Source organism: Chaetodon trifascialis, chromosome 24 (assembly GCF_039877785.1).
Source record: "Chaetodon trifascialis isolate fChaTrf1 chromosome 24, fChaTrf1.hap1, whole genome shotgun sequence".
NCBI classification, from domain to species: Eukaryota; Metazoa; Chordata; class Actinopteri; order Chaetodontiformes; family Chaetodontidae; genus Chaetodon; species Chaetodon trifascialis.
In genome coordinates, this window is record NC_092079.1 from 12,185,568 (window position 1) to 12,210,001 (window position 24,434).

Here is a 24,434-nt window from a genome sequence, read left to right on the forward strand (position 1 = left end):
GAGCTGCATTCAAAGCCTCAGTGAATATGAACCTGCACTAGTCTGGCTGAAATTAGATTATTAATTGGTTCAGAGGATAAGTCTATATTTTTCTAATTGTCAACAAATCTTATGCAAAGACTAAAACCAACAATGTATTGTGTGCATACCTGAAGCTAATATACCTAATTCCTCTCTGAAACCAGTGCACAATAGATGCACTATGTCCTCCTGTTTGAGAAATGTTCAATGAAAACACACACACTCATTGTAAACTTCCTTTGTGCCACGCCAGAGCAGAAAGCTTGTAAAGTATGGAAAGGTGTAGCAACCCTAACGAAGTGGAATGCGGCCCAGCGAGCGGTCAAAACACCAGCAGCCTGCAGCATCTGCTTTTCACTGTGGTGCTGAACACAAACCAGATGTTGAGTGTAGAAAGATGGATCCACTGTTCTTCTCACCTTCCTCTGCCGATAAAGCAGTTATTTTCCTCTCTTCTCTCTGCACAGTTTGAAGTTTGGGAGAAGTAGTTTCACAGCTACCATTCGCTTTTGCTGAGCTGGTCCAATTTCCTGCTTGGCTTCCTATTCATTAACAGTTGGGAGTGTATTTAAACATTTCTGTAAAATAGAACTGATTAAGCATAAGGCAAATGGAGTGGAACTTCAGAAATGAAAACACTATACTTTTCCACAGATCAGTTTTTTATCGGAGCAGTTTGGTTAAATTTGTACAAATTAGTTTTTTTCCTGCACAAAGTCTTCATGGTAACAACAGAGGAGTTGGTCTGTGTGGTCGACTAACACGCCCTCATCCTTTCATCCACGATGTGACCCTTTCTTCCCGCCCTTTCCCTGCCAGGAGGAGGTGGCTCGCCTGGCTGCCCTGCAGCCCCAGGTGGACCTCCTGGAGAAGCGTCTCACTGAGCTGAAGGAGGAGAAGGAAGGGGAGGAGGACCCTTCAGCCTTCCTGGACGCCGACATCGATGCCTTCAAAGAGCACTACCACAAGGTCCTGGAGGATCTGAGGGCGAGAGAGAGGCAGCTACAGCTGGGTGAGAGCGTCGAGATGCTGATTCACTGCAAAAACTTAATCCCAGAAATTCATTTGGTGCAGAGCATATGAACTGACCTAACCGCTGCACCTCGTGACCCTTGGTTTTATTTTGGTACCCTCAATTTCAGTAGCTTTTCAGTGCTGGACTGTCAAGATTTAAAGCAAAGTTTTAGTTTTCAAAACACAGTTTTTATTTTCATAGTTCCAAGCAAAATGGAGGAAGCGATCATAGCTTATTATCTGGGCTGGACCATCCACTTTTATTAACCTCTCCACAAAAGAGTCACGTTTGCAAAGAGTGGAAACATTTCCCTTGATTAAACTGTCTGAACTCATTGTCCCATGAGCAACTGAGCTAATTAGCTTGCTGAATGACAGCTAGCAATTAACGGTCAGTTAGCAAGCTAACTAGCGTGCAGACCACGATTATGGTACTAGTATGTCTAGCCTACATGTTAGCCTTTAGCTTGACTTACTGGACAGGTTAAAGCAGTCTTTCAGTAGACTGGAGGGTAGCATGCTCTCTGATTTCAGCACTCAAAGCCTCTATGTTTGGTTTGAAGTACACATCCATTAAGATATTTAAAGAACATTTTGAAGTAGGTATTTGTTAATTATAGTACTTAATGGCTGCTGCATCTCCTGTGTCACAGTTGCCATTATTAGCAGCACAATATTCGCTGTGTTCATTCCTTTTTGTGCTTTTCATTTGTCATGCCATCGACGCCACAGTCTGTCGCACACTACCTGCACATCCACTCTCTTCAGCTTTAGTGTTAAAATACTGAAGTTTTCAACCAACAGCATCAGACGTGTGATTAACCTGCAAAAATAGACACAAAGCTCAGAGCAGCTCTGTTCACGCCGCTCAGAGCTGTGTGCTGTCTTTCCATTAATTGTTGCTGCAGGCTGCTGTTGCTATGTTGCTCTGTGTGTCACTCACTATTACTGTTTGGCCATTTTAAACATTTATTAGACAGTGAGAGTGAAAGAGGGCAGGAAGGAAGGAGGAAGAGAGAGACGCAGCAAAGGTCCCCATGACTGATGCACACCAACTGACAGTAACAGATTGACCATCTGACATCTAAAACAATGGCTAGTCACATTCTTCTAGCCTGATGCATTAAAAACAACAAGCAGCCCCCTCATAGCATCAGGACTGGTGCTTGATTGGGAGCTCCGCTTTCTCATCTTTGCAAAACCAAGAAATCATCATCATCCATCCATATGTTTAAAGGGTTCCCTGGTCTGTGTGGGACTCTGGATCCAGCCCTTTAGGATATAAGTGACTGTTCAGTTTCCCACTGCTGAAAGTCAGCCTTGACAACCTGCTGTAGCCCACACACTGTATCAGACAGATTGAGAGTGGCAAATGTCTCTACCCACAACAGCAACAACAACCCAGCATTGAGCACAGACACACTCGCTGTGGTTGTTGGAAAACGGAACGAATGCATTGAGATCCTGCAAACAGATCTGCAGCCTACAGCAACATCTCTCAGTGTGGGTAGATGAACACGGCAACGTCCCCCTATCAGCTGCTCTGCTATTACCTCCACGAAGCATTTATGTATTTAACACGGCACAGCTTGCACGTCAGTAAATCAATCAGTCAGAAAATGGCACTTCTTCTGCTGCACTACTAACTAAGATTCAAACATGTTTAAACCACTAACTCTGAATATCCATTTTCAGAATAATACAATAGCACTAATTGCGCTGCAGGTTGCACAGAGAGGCTGCCACGCATGACCTGGATGTAGCAAACACCCACCGTGTTGACTATCCTTGGGCAAGACACTGAATCCCTGCCAGCTCCAGTGCTTAATTAATGCCCACATTGACCTCTGACATCCGTGTAGAGAGGGAGTCAGCATCTACATGCATTTCCATGAGACATGGCTGCACGGGATGACGTGGCATTGCAGAATCTTTATTGTGTTGAATTGGCAAAACCATCTAAACAATTTATAGGGGTCACCAAGCACAGAGGCCCCAGGCCCACAGACAAATTGCGGATCTGATATCTGGATTTATTTTAGGCTCCCCATGGCTAACAAGTAACGCCACAACAAAGTTTCAAGCCATCGATGCTCTGAAGCGAAAGGAATCAAGGAAACTGTCACTCAAAGGCTCTAATTTTACAGAGCTGTACTGTCATTCTGCCGCTAAACGTGCTCAAATTACATGTCACAAGGCCAATTGTAGAGCTGGTGATGGAATTGAGTGACTCAGACTCGTCTGACAACATATAGTCAGCCCTCACCCATATGGTTACACCGTGTCGCCTGTCTACATGGTGAGCAGCAAGTGAGAGTGAGTCATTTCGTCCAATTTGTAGTGCTACTCTCACTGTGTGTGCTGCACTCAGTGAAAACAATGACAATGAGACTTAATGAGATGAGAGAAAAAGAAGCCGAAAGCTGCGGCCATCAAGGCAAGGAAAACTAAATCAGACAGACGCTGTGACAAAACAAGAGCCGATCGCTATTTATATCAATGAAGGAGAGGATGATGGCAAGAAATGTGAAAACAAAAAAACACAGCCACTGAGAAAATGACCCTGAGGGAGAAGACATCGAGAGACAAGAGAGTGAGAGACAAGATGCAGAGTGGGAAGAAAGGAGAGAAGAGAGAGAAGGAGAGGCAGCTGGAGAGAGGAGAGAAAACAGAGAACAATGCTGACAGCTCAGCAGACAAAGTCGACTTCTTCACGCACTCAGACAGCTTCCTCCCCTGTGCCGCACACTGCTCTTTCTCACCCACGCCAGGGGTGAGATATCCAACACACATTCAACTACTTACACATGGATGGGTGTGTGCATGTGTGAGAGCCTGCACCGACGGATTACTGTGCCCGATTCAAGTCCAGTCGAGAAGCAAATGGAAAGAAATTTCTCTGAGGGGAAAGCAGCAGTTATTGAAACAATGCGACGAGTGTGAAGCTTTTAGAAAACTTTCAGATATCGTAGATATATAACATGAGAACATATTTTCACATATATTCCACCTGTAAAATGGAATATTTCACATTTTGGAGCATTTTTCTAAACAATGAAAGGACCCAGAATTGACCCTTGAGGCACTCCAAAGAGATGCTATTGCAACCTTACCAGCAAAATGCAGGAGAGAAGATTTATGTTTAGATTTTGAATTTTGAATGAGCTTGTGGTATTTGTCCATATGTTGGGATATTAGAGCCTCTGCAGTTTGCAGTGCTACAGCAGCACTGATCACCTGACAGCCTCTGACACGTCTTCCCGTCTCTCCCTGTGTGTCTCCAGTTTTGGAGTGCTTGCCCCCGGCTCGTTATAAGGAAACCATATCCACATTGTTGGCGTGGCTACAGCAGTGCGAGGCCAAGCTGGCCATCCCATCCACGGCTGTTACAGAGTACCCTATTATGGAACAGAGACTGAAGGATGTCCAGGTATGCACACACACACACACACTCACATGTTAATTAATATGAGAAAGTTTGAAAGTCTGTGACGCGGCCGCCAAACCCAGGCACTGCCAATTCGCAGTGATGCATCCTCACTGGATTCAAATCACGGATCAAATGCTTTCATCTCACGCTCTTTCACATCAGCTGACGTTTCAGCTGCTTGCAGTGCACACGCTTAAACTGCCCGTCGCGCCTCCGCTTCATCTGAAAGTCGCGACTCTTAGAAACTGTTTAAGAGGTGTCACAACATTTTAACTTTACATGTTTCAACTTTTAACAGATTGAGCCTTTGAAACTACCTGAAGACTTTTTAAGAATTTTAGCTTATCGGGGAACTTATCAGAGCTTAGATCGTGCAGTGAAGTGCAATGTTGGAGGCTGGTTTAATGGCAGCTCTCTATCTGGTATGAATCACAGGTAATTATGCTGTTCGGTGGGCATCACTTCATCCAGTTGGAGTCAACAGTGATTCAGCTGATAGGTGCATTTGCTCTGTATCACTGTGTATGCTCTCAACAGCACTGCTGCTCAGATCTGTTTACAAATTCCCATAAAATGCCAAAATGAGACTGGCTCTATAATCCTGTGTGGCTGTATAACACTGTAATCAGTTTTTACTGCACGTAGTAAAGTTATACTGCCACTGGCGATGCCAAACTGCCAAAGCAGCACTCTTTTAAAGGATGCTCTTTGAGGTAGCAGGCAGAGGATAAAGAAGGCAGAGAAAACAGATGACATGCCCCATTAACCAAGAGTCTGATTCATACCCACAAACTAGTGAGTAAATTGCATTCATCTGATACACCAGGACATCCCCAGATCACCGCTGTAGACATAAAATCTCTGGAGAACCAATTATTGAGGGAGATGGAGTGTCCTTTTGGAGAGGAGAGGTCATGTTCAACATAACCGAGTGTTAATAGCAAGAGCTGCATGAGTTTTATTTCACCTGGTAAATTCCAGCATATTTATATTTGGCCTAAATCTATTTTCATGAATATGCCCCTGTGGTGCTTTTGTGGCCAGTGACTTGTTGAAACTTGTAACCCCGGCTCACTTCCACCTCTCACTATAACTATGATAAATACTTCATAAAAGTTGTGTTCATTTTTTGTTCTTATTTACTTCCTCATGTTAGCTCTAATGTACTAATCTTCCCCTTTAAAAAACAAACACATGCTTGCACACACATACATTACACATCTAACAGGCAGGTGTTGGAATTACCTGTAGCCTACAACAGCAGCTCTTATGCTGAATTTAGTACAATGATAATTTAGTATTTGGCTGCAGTTTTAAGATTATCTATATGTACTTTGTCATAGTTACAAGAGAAACTCACAAGAAGATAGAAATAGACACCTAACTGAAAACAAGGACAACAAAGCTGAGCGAAACTGGAAGTTCTGGAGGAAGTTTTGAGTTTCTTTTACTGAATTTTAACATTGTTTGGGGAAAAAGACAAGCAGAATATGACTCTAGCCATATTGATGGAGTGAAAATAGATATTGCACTGAATTTATCAGGACTGACTTCTGAGTTTCTTTAGGCTGGGGAACAATGGAAAATTAGAAATAAAGGCCTGTCTCGAATATAAACCTGTCCTGGCCTTGAGGAAAGTGAAGGCCTCAGCCGCTGTTTGGGAACACACAGTATATTCTGTTATCACTGTGAAATGTAAATTAAAACCTTCCCAGTTTGCTTCATTGTTAAACAGCTTTTTATCAAGTTTAGGTTTAAGTGTGTCGACCGTATTCACTCTAAATGTGTCACATTAAAGCTGCGTAGCATTAACAGTGTAAATACTCACAAATTAACTAAGAACTATTTTTGTTTAATATAGTCATGAGTAATAACACACACACACACACACACCTACACTTAATAACAGTCCTGAACACAGGTCGAATTAAGCAAAAGATTGTGATCACCCGTGTGGGTTAATAAGTGTTTTTTGACTGACGGCTCTTCCAGTTTGATGTAGATGCTCTGTCCTCCTCTTTCGAGCCATCTGTCGTCTCCATCACATATGTTTACATTGCCGCTGTTGCACTCGTTCAGCAGGTTTTCTGCTCGGCGCAGCTTGTGTTCGTGCCGTGCAGCTGCTTGCGGTCCTGTATCCTGTAAACTGCACATGTTTTAGATTTAAAGCAGCAGCTCGAGCAGCAAGCGAAGCTGTGAATCTTCAGAAAGCTAAAAAGAAGCAGACAGAATTTCAATTTCAGTGAAAATCAGTGATTTCGTGGAGCTCGACTTGCATCTGCTTAACATGCAGAGAGCAGGCCAGAGCTGGTCTGCTGTTGGCGTGTGTGTATGTGTATTTGCATGCGTGTGTGTGTTTGTTTGTCTACAATTCTGCAATTATGAGAGGCGGGTGAGCAAAATCCCAATGGAGCAAATCGGTGTCTCTGTTTATCACAATATCTACCTACAGATAAACACACTCAAAATGCCAGTGCAGCGTGTCAGTATGCATACAATATGGAGGTGAATACGCACACACACACACACACACACACTCACACACGCAGTCTTTTTTTTTTTCATTGTGTCAGTGTTAATCCGTATTACCAGTCAAAGGAATCCAAGGTCTTTTGTTCCTTTTTTATTACTTTGTTGTTGTTTTAGTCGTGTTGATTTTTATCTTCAATTTAAGTCAAGGTCACAACACAGAGGAAGTGTGTGTGTGTGTGTGTGTGTGTGTGTGTGTGTGTGTGTGTGTGTGTGTGTGTGTGTGCACTCAGCCCTCTTTAAACTTGATAATGGTCTTGTAACATAACAGGGAGATCAAGCCTTGTAGCCTGAGATTAATTAAAGTTGATTGTAGATAATAATTAGGAATTCATTCTGCATACTGATAAGCCGTCATTAATTTTCGGCACAACTGTTTCCCCTGCCGTCGCTCAGAGAGACGAGACTCCCGCGTGTGTGTGTGTGTGTGCAGCCCAGTCACTAAAATAAAATTGTGCATCTATGATTGGTATCAAAGTGACGTAGTTCAGACTGCTGCAGCGAGTATTGATATGAGCTGAAACTTAAGGAGAGGATGGCGGTGGCGTGACAGCTTGTGGAGACAAAACTGTGTTTTAATGAGACGTCGAGACTTTTACCAGCATGTTTGTGGTTTTAAGCCAAAACATCACAAATCCTAACCAAGTATTTCTGTAAACCGAGCCTGATCTTGGTTTGAATCCTGACTGAGAAAAGCGGATATTAAAAACAGCCCTGATTGGTTTGGGTAACTGGCAGCTTGAAGTGAAATGATTATTAATATTGTCCACAGCTGCTGGTAAAGTTATTAAGACCTGATTGCATCATTCAATCACTACCTAGAATTTCGGTGTAATTACATCTTGTGATTAATTTGTGATTTTGCAGCAGGGTGTCGTAGTGAGAAGTGAGTCGGGGTGGGCTCTCTAGATAATTGATTGAGGACTGTAATTAACTTCTGAAAGCCCAAGGTGATGTCTACAGATGTCTTGTTTTGTCCAACCAACAGATATGTTTGTTTGTCAAACACAAAAAATGTGACAATTCTGAAGCTTTTCTAGAAAAAATATAGATGTAAGGCTGATCAGACCCTTTCTTCACTCAGCACGACTGTGCATTTCACTGCATGTGCGAGTGAAATCGATGGATGTCCATTCTGACAAAATACAAGCCACGTTTGCTAAACTCTGACTCTAAATCTCTTTCATTAGCGAAGGGCAGTGTGCAGAGCATTCGGCTGGCTGGCAGTCGCCACTTTAAATGAAAAATGGCGGTGGCAGCGGGTCATATCAGCTGTCGCTAATTAACGTTAATCCTGCGAGTGACTTGATGAGAGGCCAAAATGACGCTTGGCAGCTGTCTGGTTTGTGCATCTGTACAGTTTGTGAGGGGAGAAAGTCGTCTGTAAACCCACCGTACAAACGAGCGTGTCTGTCGTCCTGTGGGATACGTCCACGTAAACAAACCAGCTAATGGTGTGACATAAATTTCAGCCTTTGCATTCTCTAATATCAAATCGATCACCTTAGCTCATAACCTTAATGCTTTTCAGACAGTATATCAGTATTTTTGATCAAGAAGCTCATGAAAAATAAGCCTGCAGCTGTTATTCCAGTGTGTCAGATACTTATTTAATCAACATTTAAGTTAATATGTGCATCGGTAAGTGCCATAAATTTTCTGATGTGCAGGTATTGAAGGGTGGCCAGCTCTGTTGGGAGAGGCTGTCAGGAAACACCGCACTGGTCGTTTGTTCAAATGCCTAAAACAGCTTCTGCTTACCTGACAAGGACCTCTCGTGGCAGGGTGAATGATTGCTGCTCACAGGCAGGCGGGAGCGCCGTGACGCTGCGGGTCAACAGAGAGAGCGACGTGGACACAAGAGACCGCTGCTCAAATCCCATTTTCTATAACCTGATCATTAAGTTGAAGGAGTTCTTTAAACAGTCAGTGTCCTTAGCAGTGGTGAGGTTGAATTGTATAGAAATAACTTTACTGTGTGATGATGTGTGTCTCTAATCAGGGAGCTCACTCATCTCACTCACCAACAATGTGACTTCTGAGTGAGTTACAAAGCTGTCAGAGGCCCGTCCATGTGATTCCCTGCTCTTCAATAAAAATCACTAAGAGAAAGGAGGAGGAAAGAAAAGCAAAAGCCCCATAACTTGGAGCAAAAAGAGTCCTTAATGCCTCCCTGCTTGGGATTCAGTGTAGCAGCAGAAGGATTGTGGGTAAGCCGTAGTAACTGATGGATGTCCTGTCCAGGGGCTGTGCTTCAGCTAAGCTAAATTATGCCCCTGAGCCACCTGCGTGTGAACACGGCTTTCCTCCCCAAAATCCTCCACCCAAAGTTCACCAGGAACTCCCTCACCTTCGCTTGTAATTCATCCTGCGCAGCGGGGTGAGCAAAGTCAACTAGTGTGAAAAGGCTTTCATTGCAAAACGCTAGCAGTGGCAGCCTCATAACCCCTCATGCTCGTCATTCATCTTAGCCGCTCAGTGCCGTGTAATGTAACAGACAAGCTGGCGAAATGACCCTTTGCCCAAAGCGTTTTGGCTCCATGGCGTTTTCACGAGGATGGACGATTATCTGTGGAATCTTGAGCGAACGTACGAGCGTGATGTGCAGATAGGAACAGGCAGTGTGCCCTGAACTGATATGAACAAAAGTCGAATTTTCTTATTTACCTCTGGATTCCCTTTATTGCTCATTATGTGGGCTTTTGCATACACTTGCATACACACAGCTTATATTCAGATGTTTCATTTAGGCTCCAGTATGTTAATGGTGTATAAGTAGCAGTAGGAAACCATTTCAAAGGTAGACATCTTAATATTTTTGTGAAATTCTCCTGGAAGAGCACAGAAAAGTTTGCAGCTTGAAGCGCACAAACTTCCCACTCACCCATCTCTCCCTCTCTCATCCTCCAGGCGCTCCAGGTGGCTCTGGCTGAACACCAGGGGGAGGTGGATTACCTGACCTCGGCTGTGGAGCAGGTCTTCCAGAAAGCTCCGCCGGACATCAGCCAGAAGTAAGGCATGGAAAATAGTATGCGGTGTTATGTGATCCATTGAAAGAATGAAGCAGGATGGGATTTCGATGCAGAGTCCGGTGCGGATCATTCTGCAGTGCAGAGTTTTCAAACTGGTCCAGCCTCAGGGTCCCGATTTTACTTAAAACACACCCAGTCGATTTCCAACTATTCTGCCTGTCAACCCAGAATCTTCTGACTATGAGACAGTGCTAACGCTGTGCTGCCCTTCAGTTTTATCCAACAAGATAAAAGCTGCCGTAACAAAAGTACAGCTGTGGCTTAAAGCTCAGTGAGATCAGCAGCAGGAGAGTGCAATTAGGGCTCATATCCAACTATTGTAAAATATACAACAATAAAACAATGTACGGCAAAGACGAACAATGGGAGATAGCACTTGACTGATTGATTGATTTACCTAAGCCCCATATTAGCTTCAGCTACGATTTAAAATTCAATTTTTGGCACAAAGAGGACCGTGGATTGTATCCCTCATCTTTTCCATTAGAGGGGATCTTTAAACTGAGAGAAAAATGGGTCCTTTAAGAGCATAGCAACAGCAGGTTCAGGCTTGTTCAGCAGAACGTGTAAACAGGCTGATTAAAAGAGCAGGGCAGGGCAACAGAAAGGAATAATTGTCTTCAAGCGAGCTTTCAACCCAAGCCACGACTTCACTTCTTAATATTTTCTTTTAAGTATTCCCAAACTGGATACAAAGGTCGAAACAGGAAGTTGCATTAGCAATGTATCGCTAAAGAAATATGCTACAAGCCATGAAGTGTCTGTGATTTTCTCAAGGTATCGCATCGAGATGGACTCCATCATGGCGCGTTGGAGGCGACTTGGCACCACGCTGTCAGACAACGGCCAGAGAATCCAGGAGCTCATGGCCAAACTCATGCAGTTCGAGGTGAGACTGAGTGGAGGGATTACTGCGTGTTGCTCCAGAATCCGAGCAACACAAGAATTTGACTTCATTTCAATACCCGCTCCTGTTTCTGCACCAGAACGATGTGAAGACTTTGAAGAAGTGGATGGCCGACGTGGATGTGTTCCTGAATGAGGAATGGCCGGCGCTGGGAGACTCTGAAGCCCTGGAGAAACAGTTAGAGCAGTGCACGGTGAGGAAGCCAAATATCCATGGGTTTATAAAATGATGACACCCTCTTCATGAGCGCTTGTAAAGACATTGGAATAGAAAAAATGATCCATCTAAAACATGTGCAGTCATAATTCACCCTGCTCTCCTGCTCTCTGATTGGCCAGGCTCTGGTGAACGACATCCACACCATCCAACCCAGCGTCAACGGCATCAATGAAGTGGGCGTGTACCTAAAGAAAGAGGCCGAGCCGCCCTTCGCCATCTACATCCAGAAACTACTGGACGAACTCAACGGCCAGTGGGAGAACGTCTGCAAACAGGTGTGTGACCTTCATCCAGAGTGTGTGTTTTCCAGCTCTCAGGCGTTCCTCCACCTTCTGCTGCTTTGCTTCTCTGTCTTACACTAACGAGCACTCAGTGGTCAGCTCTGTGATGAGTTTACCAAAAACTAGCATTTGAAGCTTTATTTTATTAGTAGAATATACAGATAAATTCAGTTGGTTTCTTAATTTATTTGCTTGATGTAACTGTTTTTGTGCTTGCACATTTCCTACTGTGTTGTAGGCAACAGTAGCCCACATGTATGTACACTGTGGATTTTTTAATAGATTAATTTGAAATTGATATACAGTTTGTATCATCTCCTGTGACAGAGAATCTCACCTCTTTGCTTGCTTACAAGGTTTCTCCAGTTAGTTAAGGTAATATCGCTTGTTTTTCTTCTCCTCTTTCTAGGCCTATGCTAAGAAGTCTGCTCTTAAAGGTGGCCTTGATAAGACCATGGCTCTGAGGAAGGAAATGCAGGAGATGCAGGAGTGGATCAATCAGGCTGAGGAAGACTACCTGGAAAGAGACTTCACATACAAGACGCCAGAAGAGCTACGCAAGGCCGTGGAGGAGCTCAAGGTGTGTGTAAATACAGCTATAACAAAGCAGCTCGTGGAAGCTTTTCAATGAAGAATGTAAGGCAAGAAACGAACTGCACAGTGCTGCATCGCTTTATTGCACTGTGCAACAAAAACCGCCATTAAAAAGAAAACCAAGAGTCCACAGCTTTGCTAACAGCTCTGTGAGACTCTACTTGAGCTCAGTGCTAATGTCAGCATGCTAACATGCTTACAGTGACAATGCAGGAGAATTAGCATCCTAGCATTTGAATGAAATGTCCTTAGTTTTGCAGGTATTGGACACATACCAAAGATGAATCCTGAGATCATTGTGCCTGGTTTCACAGCCAGCATGAAGCAGAATTTTACAGTATCTGTTTATATTCAGTGTGAATAACATTGTTTACATCCAAGCATTAGTGGTTTTACAGGGATTATGTGTGGGACCACTTCTTGGCTGAAAGCAGTCACTTCCACCAGATCAGTTCTCACCACTGTCAATGTGACAAATGCCTAAAATACATCCCGCCAACTTGCAAATACTGCATCAGTGGATACTGGGACAGAGCCACGGCCTGTTTTCACTGGGAGCCAGCTTTGCCTGTGTCCACCTCTCAATGCCCGGGCTGTGGACACTCAGGACAGGTGAGGGGGTCAGCGTACAGAGTTTGTGCTGATGATTTTAAGGACGGTCTAAAATCTAATTAAGAAATTAGAAAGCAACACGAGGGTTCAAAGGAAGCACGAGTATGTCTGGGGAGTTGACGCCCCGGTAGCTTTCACACAGTCCCTCAGGATTTTCATATTGTTATCCAAGTTTGGATCTGTCGGCTCCATATCATCATCTTCTTCTGTGGCATCATTCACAGCTGCACCGAGCTCGCCTGTGTGTCTTAGTTTTACTCCTAAATAAGTCGAGTTATGTGTTTGTTCACTGACACCTGACATCTGGGCTTTGTGTGGATGAGCGTGATCTCGTTGCTGTCTATATTCACCGTGGAGGCCCGGCTCTGATCGACTGTGTGCAGCTGCTGCAGCTGTTCTTTCTCCTTTCTCTGCCGCTCTGTTTTGATCCTGGTTAATTCCAGGTCGATAACGCCCCTGTCTGCCTGCCTCTCCTGTCATTGTTGAAGTTGAAAAACCATCTCTCTCTTTTCTTCCTTTCCATCTCTCTTCATCTTCTTCCCGTACCCTCGCTCACCGTCTCTGCTCTCATCCCTCCATTCCTCAATTCTTTATCAAATTGCATCGATTCTCCTCTTCGCCGCCGCACCTTTTTTAGCTTTCATAACTTTAATGCGATGTATTTGTGATGTAAATGCGCGCCACTACTTGCTTTGTGATATACCCAAAAGCCTTGGCAGCGGTTGTCCCTTTCCGTTCACCCCTCCTCCCCAAAAAAAGTTTGCTTGAGAGTGGAGTTGAAAATTAAAAATTGATTTCACTCTGCTTGCTCTCGCTAATCTCCCCCCCCTCCCTCGTCTCACCTCCTGTTCCTCTTCTCTACTCCCCCTTTCTGCTCTGAGCTTAAAGGAAACTCCATTCTTGAATCTGTTCCCTCGTTTATTCTCCTAATCCCCCCCCCCCCGCTTCCTCCCTCGTTTGGGAAAGTATTAGCTCCACTCCTTCATTCATTGATTCGTTGGCTTTCTTGTTCACTCTGTCTCTCTCTGTCTCTTCACAGTCGGTGGCTTTGTCAACAGAACATACATTGATTCATTTGTTCGTGCATCCATCCCTCCATCCGTTAAGCCCCCTCTCTCTTTCTCTCTTCCTTCCTTCCTTCTCTTGCTCTTTATCTCTCACCATCTGTCTCTCTTTCCTTTCACTCCTCGGATGACTTTTAGGACTCGTATTGATATGAAAAGGCGTGTGAACGCACGCGAGCTAAATCAACTGAACTCAGGGTCCCTTTTCACACAAAGCAGGTTTAATCCCAGTTTTTCAGCCACAGTTTGTTTTCAGGTGTTGGACATCGTAACAACATGGAATCAGCATCGCTCCAGTTTGCCAAACATCTAAAGCAAGCTCCAAAATGATTCACTCTGCATCAACAAAACCGCACGCTCAAGTATGAAAATACTCTAACAAAGAAACCCACTGCCTGTCTGCTTCCATCCTCTGACTGCGAGCAGCCGACTCAAATCTGCACTCTGAGTCTGTGCTTGTGTTAAATGCTCTGCAGCCTGAGCTTTCTCCGACGGTTGTGTGAAAAGTCTGTGTTAAGAACCAGAAATCACTATTCTGGTGTATTTCCACCTGGTGCATTCTCCTTAAATGTGCCACTGTGGCTCCATTGGTGCTAGCTTTGCACATTTCCGTCTCCGCTGTCGACATTTGGGGGAAACTCGTGTGTATTAATCTGTATAATTCAGACCCCAAGTGTATTATTTACATTTGAAATAGTTTTCGCCCCAGAAGATGAATATGAAATGATTAAAACGTCCTTCTAGTCAATGTCCCTGCAGTGTTGCATGACAGGGGAGATTGCTATAGTAATCATTTCCCCCCATATACCCTTCAGTTTGAATTTGTTCTCCAGCCCAGAAAGACCAAAGTGACTCTGGACCACAATGGTGCAACTGGGCTCTAAATATTTTAGAAACCTGTTTTTCTTTGGGCCCTCTGCAGTCGACTCAGTGGTCAGATTAAGCTGTGATTTGTCAGCCCATAGTATGTTCATCTGATATTCCTATAGCGCTGACCTGAGACCAGCCTTCTGTTTCTGATTTGAGGTTTTAAAAGCAGCTCTGCTGAAGCACCGTGCCTGTTTATTCCAGCTTGTCATAGACATGATTGTGCGTTTGACACTGAAACAGGAACCTGTTCCTGTTTTAATCTGCACAGATGTTGACGCTAAGCCTCTTTTAACAGTGATTTCTGTATCTTTGTCACTTCCTGTCTTATCAGTTGTCAGTCTGGTTCAACCAGTAAACTTTTTTTTTTTTTTGCAAACCCTTCATACAAAATACCATCTGTTTTTAAAGTAGACTTCCCACGACCTGAAAGCATGAAAGACTCATGTTTAACACTAGCAGAGAAATCACCATCGCTGCCTCACGCTGGATAAAAGCACACCTTTCCTTTGAGAGATCCCAGTTAGAGGCAGGCAGTTCGCAGCGTCTCTAACAGCCCGATCAACTCTTTTCTCTCTCTGCCTCTCCATCAGAGGGCCCAGGAAGAGGTCCACTCCAAAGAGCTAAAGGTCAAACTCCTGACTGACAGTGTGAACAGTTTCATCGCCAAGGCTCCGCCCACGGCCCACGATGCTTTGCGGTCTGAGCTGGACGTGTTGACGGCCAACTACCAGCGCCTGTGCAGCCGGCTGGATGGGAAATGCAAAACTCTGGAGGTATCATCTGTCTCCCTTTCCTGTCTTCTCTGTCATCATGAGGAGGTGTTAATTTGACGATGTTGGCATTTTTGGGAAAAGATTAAGTGTACTTGAAGAGGGTGTGTGTGTTCGTGTGTGCGCCCAAGCTAAAAACACCCTTACATGCTGTGTCAAGGCCAAGGCCGTGGTGCTCGCATACATCAGTGCCAGCTCTGCAAGGCATGTTGTGTACTGTATGTGGTAGATGAGTGTTTTCAGGGGGTGTATTATAGATGAGCCACGGTGAAGCGAGTTTAGCCAAGCAGCACCGTTTCAGGCTCTTTCCTCGCTGCTTAGATGTTGGCTTATTTCCCGCAAAGTGTAAGCTTAATCGAAAACAAGTCCATTTTAATTAAGAAGTGCCGTTTTAATGTTCAAGCTGGATGTTTATTGAACAATTATGTAATAAAAAGAGATGGAGACACAAGATGAATAGATACATGCGGGGGTCTGTTCTTCAGTCGAGGGGAGACGGCAGACAGCGTGTTCGGTGCTTCGGAGGCAGAAATCTCAGAGACAGACCTCTTAAAAGTGTCTGTATGGCTCGATACCACCATCCACGCAAGTGAGAAAATGTATGTTTTGAGTCTGAATACCGAGCCGACCCCCCTCCCAAACCCTGGTGAAATTAGCCACAGCACAAAGCGTCTTTAGAAGTAACAGTGAAACTCAATCCAATGCAAAGCCCCAAATATGCTTTTTGAATTTATGTTTCACGAAACGTTGACGGGCTCAGCCGTGCAGTGAGGCAGCACCGGGAACTTATAGAACAATAAAACGCGTTTTCATCGTCGCTATCTGCTGCCATTTTTGTTGTTATGTACGATTAGAGGAGCTGTGTTTACTCCTGGGAATAATGGAGCGCTGTAATGATAAGCTTCAAACGGCAAAACATATTGTTTCTCCAGAAGAAATGCAGTTTCAACTTTTTCCAACTGTTCCTGATGTCTTTACTGGATAAATCTGTGAGCAACGTCAGCCACTAAATCGCCATTAATCTTGTTTCAGTATCAGGAGATTAGGGCTGCCCTGCCATGTGCATAAAATACACATTTTTAAATATAATTTCCTTATAATAAAATAAAATGTGCACGGTGCCTCTTAATTTGGAGATGCATGTGATGCATGTGAAGACAGGTTCAGAGCTCGGGCGTCTCTGCAGAAATGAGGGCGAAACACACAAACATAATTTGTGCAGTTGAGGTTAATGGCGTTAAAAGTTGCCGTTTCATGGCCCTTTCAGTTTGTAATAGATGTGGAGACCTCTGTGTGCGCTTCCCCCGCCAACTCCACACACGCTAATCGTGGCTTTTGCTCTCCCTGTCATGTTTATTGAGCATGTCAGCGCTGAAATGTAGAAAAAGCCTGACGTTCAGATGTTATCCTGTGCGCAGACGGAGCCTATAGCCTGTAGTTTTCCTCAGTGGACTCAGTGCCTGACAGCAGCTGTCTCTTTGTTTCAGGAAAAGGAAAGTTTGACATTTTGAAAAGCTGTTTTTAAGAACTCCTGTCCATCTGTTGATGCTAAACAACATGCTGCCACCAACAACTGTCGAGCACTTTTTGAATTATTTGTTTCTGTGAAACTTGCTCGAAGACTTTTGCTTTTTCCCGAAGTACGGCTTCATTTTGCACCGAGGGAGTCAGTTCAATCACTTCAGCCAGACAGAGGCAACTGTTGCTGATCTGCAGATGGAAACAGACTCATCAGACATGTTGATGTTGAGCAGATGTTGATATGACGGCCTGCACCAATGCTGAAGACGTGAATATAAGACAGCGCCACGGGAAGGCTGAGATGGCATCTGCAGTCACCTGTCCTCATCTTTCTCACCTCACGCCTTTCCTCCCTCCTTCCTCTTCTCTCCTTTTCCTCCATCCATGAACTCATCCTTTCAGTCTCCCCCTCTCTCCCTGCGCCTCCTGATGATGTCGTGTGTGTTTTGCAGGAGGTGTGGGCGTGTTGGTGCGAGCTGCTCTCCTACCTGGAGCAGGAGAACGCCTTCCTGGACCAGCTGGAGCAGAAACTGGACGAGACGGACAACCTCCAGGGAGGAGCAGAGGAGCTGCAGGAGGCGCTGGATGTGAGTATGAAGAGGAGGAGGAGGAGAGGAAAATAGAAAAAGAAGTGATGGATAAATGTCAGTGCTAGTAATAAAATATTAAAAGAAGCAAGCAGATGTTCGCCTGAAGTGTGTTTAAAGGGGACTGGAGGCACCATGAGCTGGACCAGAGGTCAGGTTTGTGTTTGGGTTTTTTCCCTCCCCTCTGTGGTGGAAGGGGTAGGCGTGATCCTCACAGACTCATTTTAGCTCGCTTAGCTGCACCCAGCAGTCATCACATGCGTTTTCCACTGTATCCTCGCAGCAGGGGATACCACGCTGAACCGCCCACGCCGTTACGGTTTAGCAGCCGACCTGAGACACCTCCTCGTGCAGACCGAAGCGATGGGTGGAAGTCGTGTGTGTCTGTGCTGGAGACTTGGGAGAAACCTCTGTTTGTAAAAGTCTCTGTGTGTTCAGCTCTTTCTGCAAACTGAATCTCTGCTGTTTGGAGTTTAGTCGAGCCTTATTTTACTGTTTGCTGATCGCTGTCAGCCATACTGGAGCTTTGTACAGTTACTGCTCAGTCGGACGCTCCTGTTGTTTGTGGGGCAGCAGTGAAAAAACACAAATGGGCACCCGAGAGGGCGTCATCACCGCAGAGCCTAGAGGCTACTTTATCACATTGTCTTACACTGGGTCGCTGTAGAGGACACTTTATTATGTTTTATCAACCATCGGGACATCCCCCCTCATGTAAACAGAACCTGCCAAGTACTGCGTGGCGAGAGAGTACAAGGTTTTGGATCAAACTCTGACCGTGGTTTGTAACCAGCACACTTTTACCGTGCTCACACTGTGCCAGCACACGTTGAACAGTCGTGGTGGCTCACAGATCAGCTCAGTGTTCACAGCTGGATGGAAAAACACCATTAGAAGGAGGCTGGCAAGTTTGGGGCAACACTCTGTTTCCCAATCTGTACAAGGAGAAATCCTCATGGGCCTCCATCACCTATGAGCTCGGCCAGGCAGAACCCCTGCCTGCACCATAAAATGGACACGAGCCCACCCAAGAGGCCAGACGGCTTCAATTTAGTAAATGTGATAAAAGAAGAGAAAGAAAGGGAGCAACTAAAATCCAACTAAAAAACAGATAAAGAAAGGGAGTTTTGTGTTGAAGCTAGGATGCATGCGTGCATGTTTCAGAAGTGAAATTTTCAAGTGAACCAACAAAGTTTTGTCAAACAAAAAGGAGGAAGAGAAAGAAAAGTAAGACGTGACCTGTGAAGCTAGCATTTAGCCGACACTTTCATCTAGAAAGAAAAATGTCACGATCAAAATAAAACAACAGCTGAAGTATGGAAGGAATGCAAAGAAAGGAAAGTTACAGCCGAAGGCGGGAAGGGAACGGGCCTTTTCTTTTTGTTTTAATTAGAGCAAGCAGTGGAGAGAGAGGTCGTTCAGGGGGAAGGGAAGGGGAGTGATGTGAGGCGCTTCTGGAAAAAGGTAATTTTCATCTGATGGAGGAAGTTTCTGTAAGAAAGATTATGTTTCCAGCCATTTGGAGGAAATAAAGACAGATTTAGTGTGGAGACTTCTCTGAGGTTATGTAAGACAGGCCTCACAGGCAGAGCAAAATTCAGTTAATCCACTGGAATTCACACCGACTCTTCTAACTGGAGACACTGGGCTGTGCTGGCCTCAAAGTGAAAAGCTTATTAACTCGTTAATTTGCTCAAACTGTGCTTTTGAAGATTGATTTAGATGTTACGTGCAGGGATCTGTTGAGATCAAACCTCTAGACCGGGATTCATTCTTTCATTTAAGGTAATGCAGAAGAGCAAAATGCAAATGTCTGCCCACTGAGCCGTGTGTAATGACGCTAAATGCACTACTGACAGCCAAACAGACCTTTTGGGGGTTTTCAGAATTTGTGAAAAGCTGTTAAGCACCAAGGTCAGATGAACAAACACTAAGCGTCCTCCTTTAGCCTCTGCATGTCATCACAGTTTTCACCGTGCTCCTCTTCCTCCTCCTCCTCCTCCTCCTCCTCCCCCATTTTGAGTCACCTTCCAACTAAATAATATCAGCTTGTTTGCAAAAACAGCACGACAGTAACATTACCGCCGGAAGCTGGAAGAAGTTTTAACTTGAGAAACTTCAGTACAACTCAGAGATTAAGCCTGTGTGTGTGTGTGTGTGTGTGTGTGTGTGTGTGTGTGTGTGTGTGTGTGTGTGCAGAGTCTAGAAGTTCTCCTGCGGCACCCTGAGGACAACAGGAACCAGATTCGGGAGCTGGCCCAGACGCTGATGGACGGGGGCGTTCTGGATGAACTGATACAGCAGAAATTGGACGCCTTCAACACACGATGGGATGAACTTATGGCGAGGGTAAGACCGCAGCCCCTCATACATGCAGATTTATACAGCATGCGCACTCTGATGCAGGCTGTCTGATTCTCCCATGTATGGGACAAAATACGCCTCTTAGACAAGAACATATGAAGTCTGATACATCAGAGATCAGTCAAATGTGATACATGGAACCACCATCCAAAGGAACAATGATTACAACAATTAGAAACAACTGTTATTACAATCTATGGCAACTGGAAAAAGGTAGTTATAGTGTTTTTGGATGTGTCCCCCCCTCACTCTCCTCGGCAAAGGTGACAGGAAATCTGAGCCTTGTGATTGATGACCAACTGGCGCTACAAAAGGTGGCCGACGCAGCCCAGCCTTAACTCGACTGTGCGTAACACTCAGCTCCTCTTATAGTCGTCTCTCGCCTTGGCTGCTGTGACGGCCCTCGTGCAGGGCTGCCAGCGTACGAAGGAAAAGCTGCAAATTGTCCACAATGTGTTTGGTCCTCAATCAGCCGAAGACGGCTCACGACACACTCCGTGTCACCGCTCGCGTTAAGTCACCAGCACATGGAAACAACAATTATTGTGTCTCGGTGTCAGACTGGTCAGTAGTAGTTTGGAGCCGTGTGAGATGGTGCGCTGAATGCCTGGTGGAGTGTAGCTCTGGGGTGGAAATGAGACAGCTATATGCATGCAGACATGTCAGAGTTTGAGGTAGTTGTGTTGTAGCAGCAGCCACATTGTGGGACTGTGGTCCAAACTATCTGACAGGCAAAGATTTCACCTTAAAGGAGAATAAAAGCTTTACAAACATGCATTTCTGGCCTGGAGATGTCGGCAACTGCAAGATTAACATAATCACAATCAGTAAGGTCTCTAATTTGGGATTAGATTTTCTTCTCTGACAAATAATTCACTTCATTTCCTTCACAGTTGTCAGCTTTTGCTTGAGGCAACCCCAAATCACACAGCGCTCCCTCGCTCGTTAGATTTATTAGCCTTCCCATTCTCCATCCTCCAGTCAGCCAGTGAATGACAGCTAGTTCTACCATGGCTCAGAAACCGTGCTGTGTCTCTTCTGATTCCTCCTCTGGTTTCTGAATCTGACTAATAACTAGTCATTACTTTGCGTTTCACATGAAATTTTAAAAACAGGGATTTTTCATCATTTGTTTTCTGAGAATTTAAAGCTGAATTTCCACTTGGGTTTTTTTTTTTTGCTGCAGCCAAGGACAGCCTGATCACTTTTGATGGCTCAAGTCCAAAACATAATGTTCTAAATTCAGAAGATCTCAACCTGCAGTCGGCCGTTCACCGCCAGCGGAGAGAAGTCTGTGAAAACAGCACAACTATTGTTAAACGTGAGATCATGTGGAGTGAAGGCTTTCTCCCAGAGGAAGGATTCCTGAGTGAAGTCGTGACGCACTGCGACGTCATCTCATTGTTAACAGAATAAACGACCATAAGAGTCATGAGCGAACCTTTATTTCCTGAAAAGCTGCATAGAGTTCAAGTGTGGAGCTCTTGTGTTGCTGCCTTAGATGTGAACTTTATAGTCACACCTTTGTCTGCTCCTCTTCCTCCCACCCCTCCACGCGCAGGGATGAAACCATTAATCAGCGAGTTTATAGAAAGCAAACTATTTGGCAACAATTTGACAATAAAGTTCACATTTAATATAGACCGAATATAGAGCGAACTATATGAATTAACAGTCAGTAATAGATCAACAGAGAAAAAAGCTCAAGTAATCTTCCTCGCAGCATCCATACCTTTAATTACCTTCCTCTTGTCTCATCATCCTCCTTTTTCATCCTTTTTCTCCTTCCCTTCCCTTCTTCTGCCTTTTCTTCATCAGCCTCCTTCACTCTCCTGCCTCCTCCTCTTCCTCCTCCTCCTCCTCTTCCTCTCCCAGTATCCTCCTTCCCTTGCTTGTAGCCATCATCAATGGGAGCAATACATCCTCAGCCTCTCGTGGTGATCCTCAGTGACAGATTACTGTAGATGTACTTGCACACACCCCCTCACACACACATACACACACACACACACACACACACACACTCATTGCCCGCTGGGTTGATCCTCCCTCACAATAGAACCAGATTAATGTTCTCCTTGCAGCTTGATAAGCCTCCTTTTGTTTGTCTACCCATCAGACAGTGTGTGTGTGTGTGAGTGCGTGTGTGTGTGAGTGTGTGTGACACAGTCTTATATTTCAGGCTGTTCTGTGTTTTATGGGAGGAAGTGCCATTGTGCGTGTTGTCTGTTTGAAAGCATTACAGAAGCCGGTGTCCTTTGTTTGGGCGTGTATGTCGGCATGTGTGCATGCAAGGTGAGGCCGGGCGGCTCTGAGCCCTGTTTGTTTGTCATCTATAAAGGGGACGCCGAGCGCGGAGACGGGACGCGGCTGTTTGTGAGTATCTCTGAAAAGACAGATGGAGCAGCCCAAGCACACAGACCAAAATATTGCCTTAATGTTCCTCCCTTTCTCTGACCGGAGGGGAGCGCATCGAGGGAACCCTTTTTTCTTTCCTAAATCTCCTTTTTCTAACTTGATCAGCGCCGTGTGAGAAACACACTGTCGAATCTCTCCCTATCCGTTTGCGGACAGCTTCGGGGACGGCTGTTTATCAGCCTTTCGGCAGCTGCAGGTGAAAACCAGATATTTCACAGCCGAGGAATTCTAAAGGTTGCAATCTGATTGGTTTAGAGATATTGGCGTTCATATGTAACACATTTAAGAGGCTCGAGAAAAGGTGTCGTCAAGTTTTGTTATATGTTCGGTGCAAAACTTGATGTCATTCAGATCAAAGTTACTGCAGACATTAAAAAAAAACATTTGTATCTATTTCCTGCTTCTTATCCAAAGAAGTGCAAAGAGTCAAAACGCTGCACGTCAACACTTCCCAGCATCAGATGGGGCCGACTTCTAAGGAGCGCAGGGGTCCAAGTCAATGCAGAGAGTCTGTAATCTCATTATATCAACGTCCCACTTTAAAACTGGAGATAAAGCTGGCGCGCACACGCAAAAAAAATATGTTTCAGATCAAAGAGTCGTATTTGCCGTTTTAATTTCAGCTTCTTGTAACGGCTGAAAACCAATAAGAGGAAGTGCAGAGAACGCCGCTCGCGCTTTGCCGACAGCGTTTCCAACACAAGGCTGTTCAGCAAACAGCGGCTGTCTGTCTCTCTTGTTCACGATGGCTGCAGTAGAAACCACGTGTATGCGTGTGTGAGAGAAATAAGTAATAAGGGGAAAATATGTTTAATGGGAATATGTATTCATGAGCTGACAATTGGCAGGGAAATGGAGCACATTGCCACAGGGAGGGTTATCAATGTTTGCCTAAATATTTAATCTGACTCAAGTTCTCATTTCATACATTATCAACGAAGACCGGGAAAAAGCCCTGATGATACATCCACTGGTAACATTAGGAGTACTCTGTGTGTGTGTGTGTGTGTGTGTGTGTGTGTGTGTGTGCGTGCTGCAAGGTTTAGGCAGGCTCTGGGCTATACTTGGAGTCATTATCCGTCTGTATGGGATTAGCACGCTCACCTGTAACCACATCCACACTCTCACTCTCCCTCCAACACGCAGGAGCTCACACAGGTTTGTGATGTAAGAGGTCCGTTTATTAGTTAATCTCGCGGGCAGTCGGCAGGGACAGAAAGACAGGAAGCTCTTAAGTAGCTGCCAGTAACAGGCGTCACTGGATACTGGTTACTGGTGTTGGTAGTGACAACGGAGGCCTTGATGTGGTCAGCCACACCGAGACGGCATGAGAGAGAGACCCCGGATACCGTCCTTCAAGAGGGTATGAGTGTGTGTGTGGGGGGGGGTGTTTGTGTACATGTTGTGCGTAGTTCTGTCTTGTGTATGTGTGTTTATGTAGGCACAGAAGGATTGTGTGTGCTACACAGGTTAGAAAAGAAAACCATCACAATCAGTGGCTTCGCTTGTGAGGTCAAAGGAAATCCTCAGATTTTATGCATCAAGTTCAACTTTGGTGAATCTGAAAATCTGCACCGCTGACCAGTGCTGAGCTTTGAGGCAACGGAGGGCCAGAGAGTCCAAAAGTGAGCGAGCTGTCGTGGTTTATTAGCCGAGGTGCACCTTTTACTCTCATTTGATCTGTTGCATGAAGGGCTTCACAAAAGAGGGATGTTTGTATGGAACAAATTTATCTTTCAATACAACACGTGAGCTTCCTGCCTTGTTAGCCCCCGAGCTAACAAGCCCACAAACTGATAGCTAGCAAACAGTTAACAAGCTTAAAGGTGTTTTTCCTTCACACAGCCCAGAGAAAAAAGAAATCAGAGCTAATGTGACTGACTAACATGCCCCAGTATTAGTTCACCAACTAACTCTAAGAAGTACAGATTACAGATGTATTTTTATTACTGTAAGAAATGTCATGAAAAGACCAAAACAAACAATCACTGCCCTGTCTGTGGCTTTCACCCCCAACCCTTCAGGCTCCTGCTGAAGACCCGAATCTTTAAAAACACCTGTAGGATATCTGCTTTCATTATTTATAAGGCTGAGTAATCTCATACAGCAGCTGCTCACCGTAGTTTTTATCAAACGTTATTCAAGCGGGAGGAAATAATGAATGCGTCGGGACAGTTTTCAGCTGTGGATTAATACACATT

The 24,434-nt window shown here is 44.8% G+C and overlaps 2 protein-coding genes across 4 annotated transcripts in view; one reads left to right on the forward strand and one right to left on the reverse strand.

Moving 5' to 3' along the window:
* LOC139352111 (calcipressin-1-like) overlaps positions 1-24,434 on the reverse strand; it is a 248,609-nt gene that overhangs the window by 75,868 nt on the left and 148,307 nt on the right. The window lies entirely within an intron of this gene.
* Positions 1-24,434, forward strand: part of dmd (dystrophin) — a 166,624-nt gene that overhangs the window by 64,541 nt on the left and 77,649 nt on the right. For all 3 annotated transcript variants that reach the window (XM_070994174.1, XM_070994172.1, XM_070994173.1), the window contains 10 exons: positions 841-1,033; positions 4,320-4,465; positions 9,905-10,005; positions 10,804-10,915; positions 11,013-11,126; positions 11,272-11,427; positions 11,843-12,013; positions 15,164-15,346; positions 17,317-17,451; positions 19,651-19,800. In XM_070994174.1, coding sequence (XP_070850275.1) covers positions 841-1,033; positions 4,320-4,465; positions 9,905-10,005; positions 10,804-10,915; positions 11,013-11,126; positions 11,272-11,427; positions 11,843-12,013; positions 15,164-15,346; positions 17,317-17,451; positions 19,651-19,800 — 1,461 coding nt within the window. The remainder of the gene's footprint in view (positions 1-840; positions 1,034-4,319; positions 4,466-9,904; positions 10,006-10,803; positions 10,916-11,012; positions 11,127-11,271; positions 11,428-11,842; positions 12,014-15,163; positions 15,347-17,316; positions 17,452-19,650; positions 19,801-24,434) is intronic.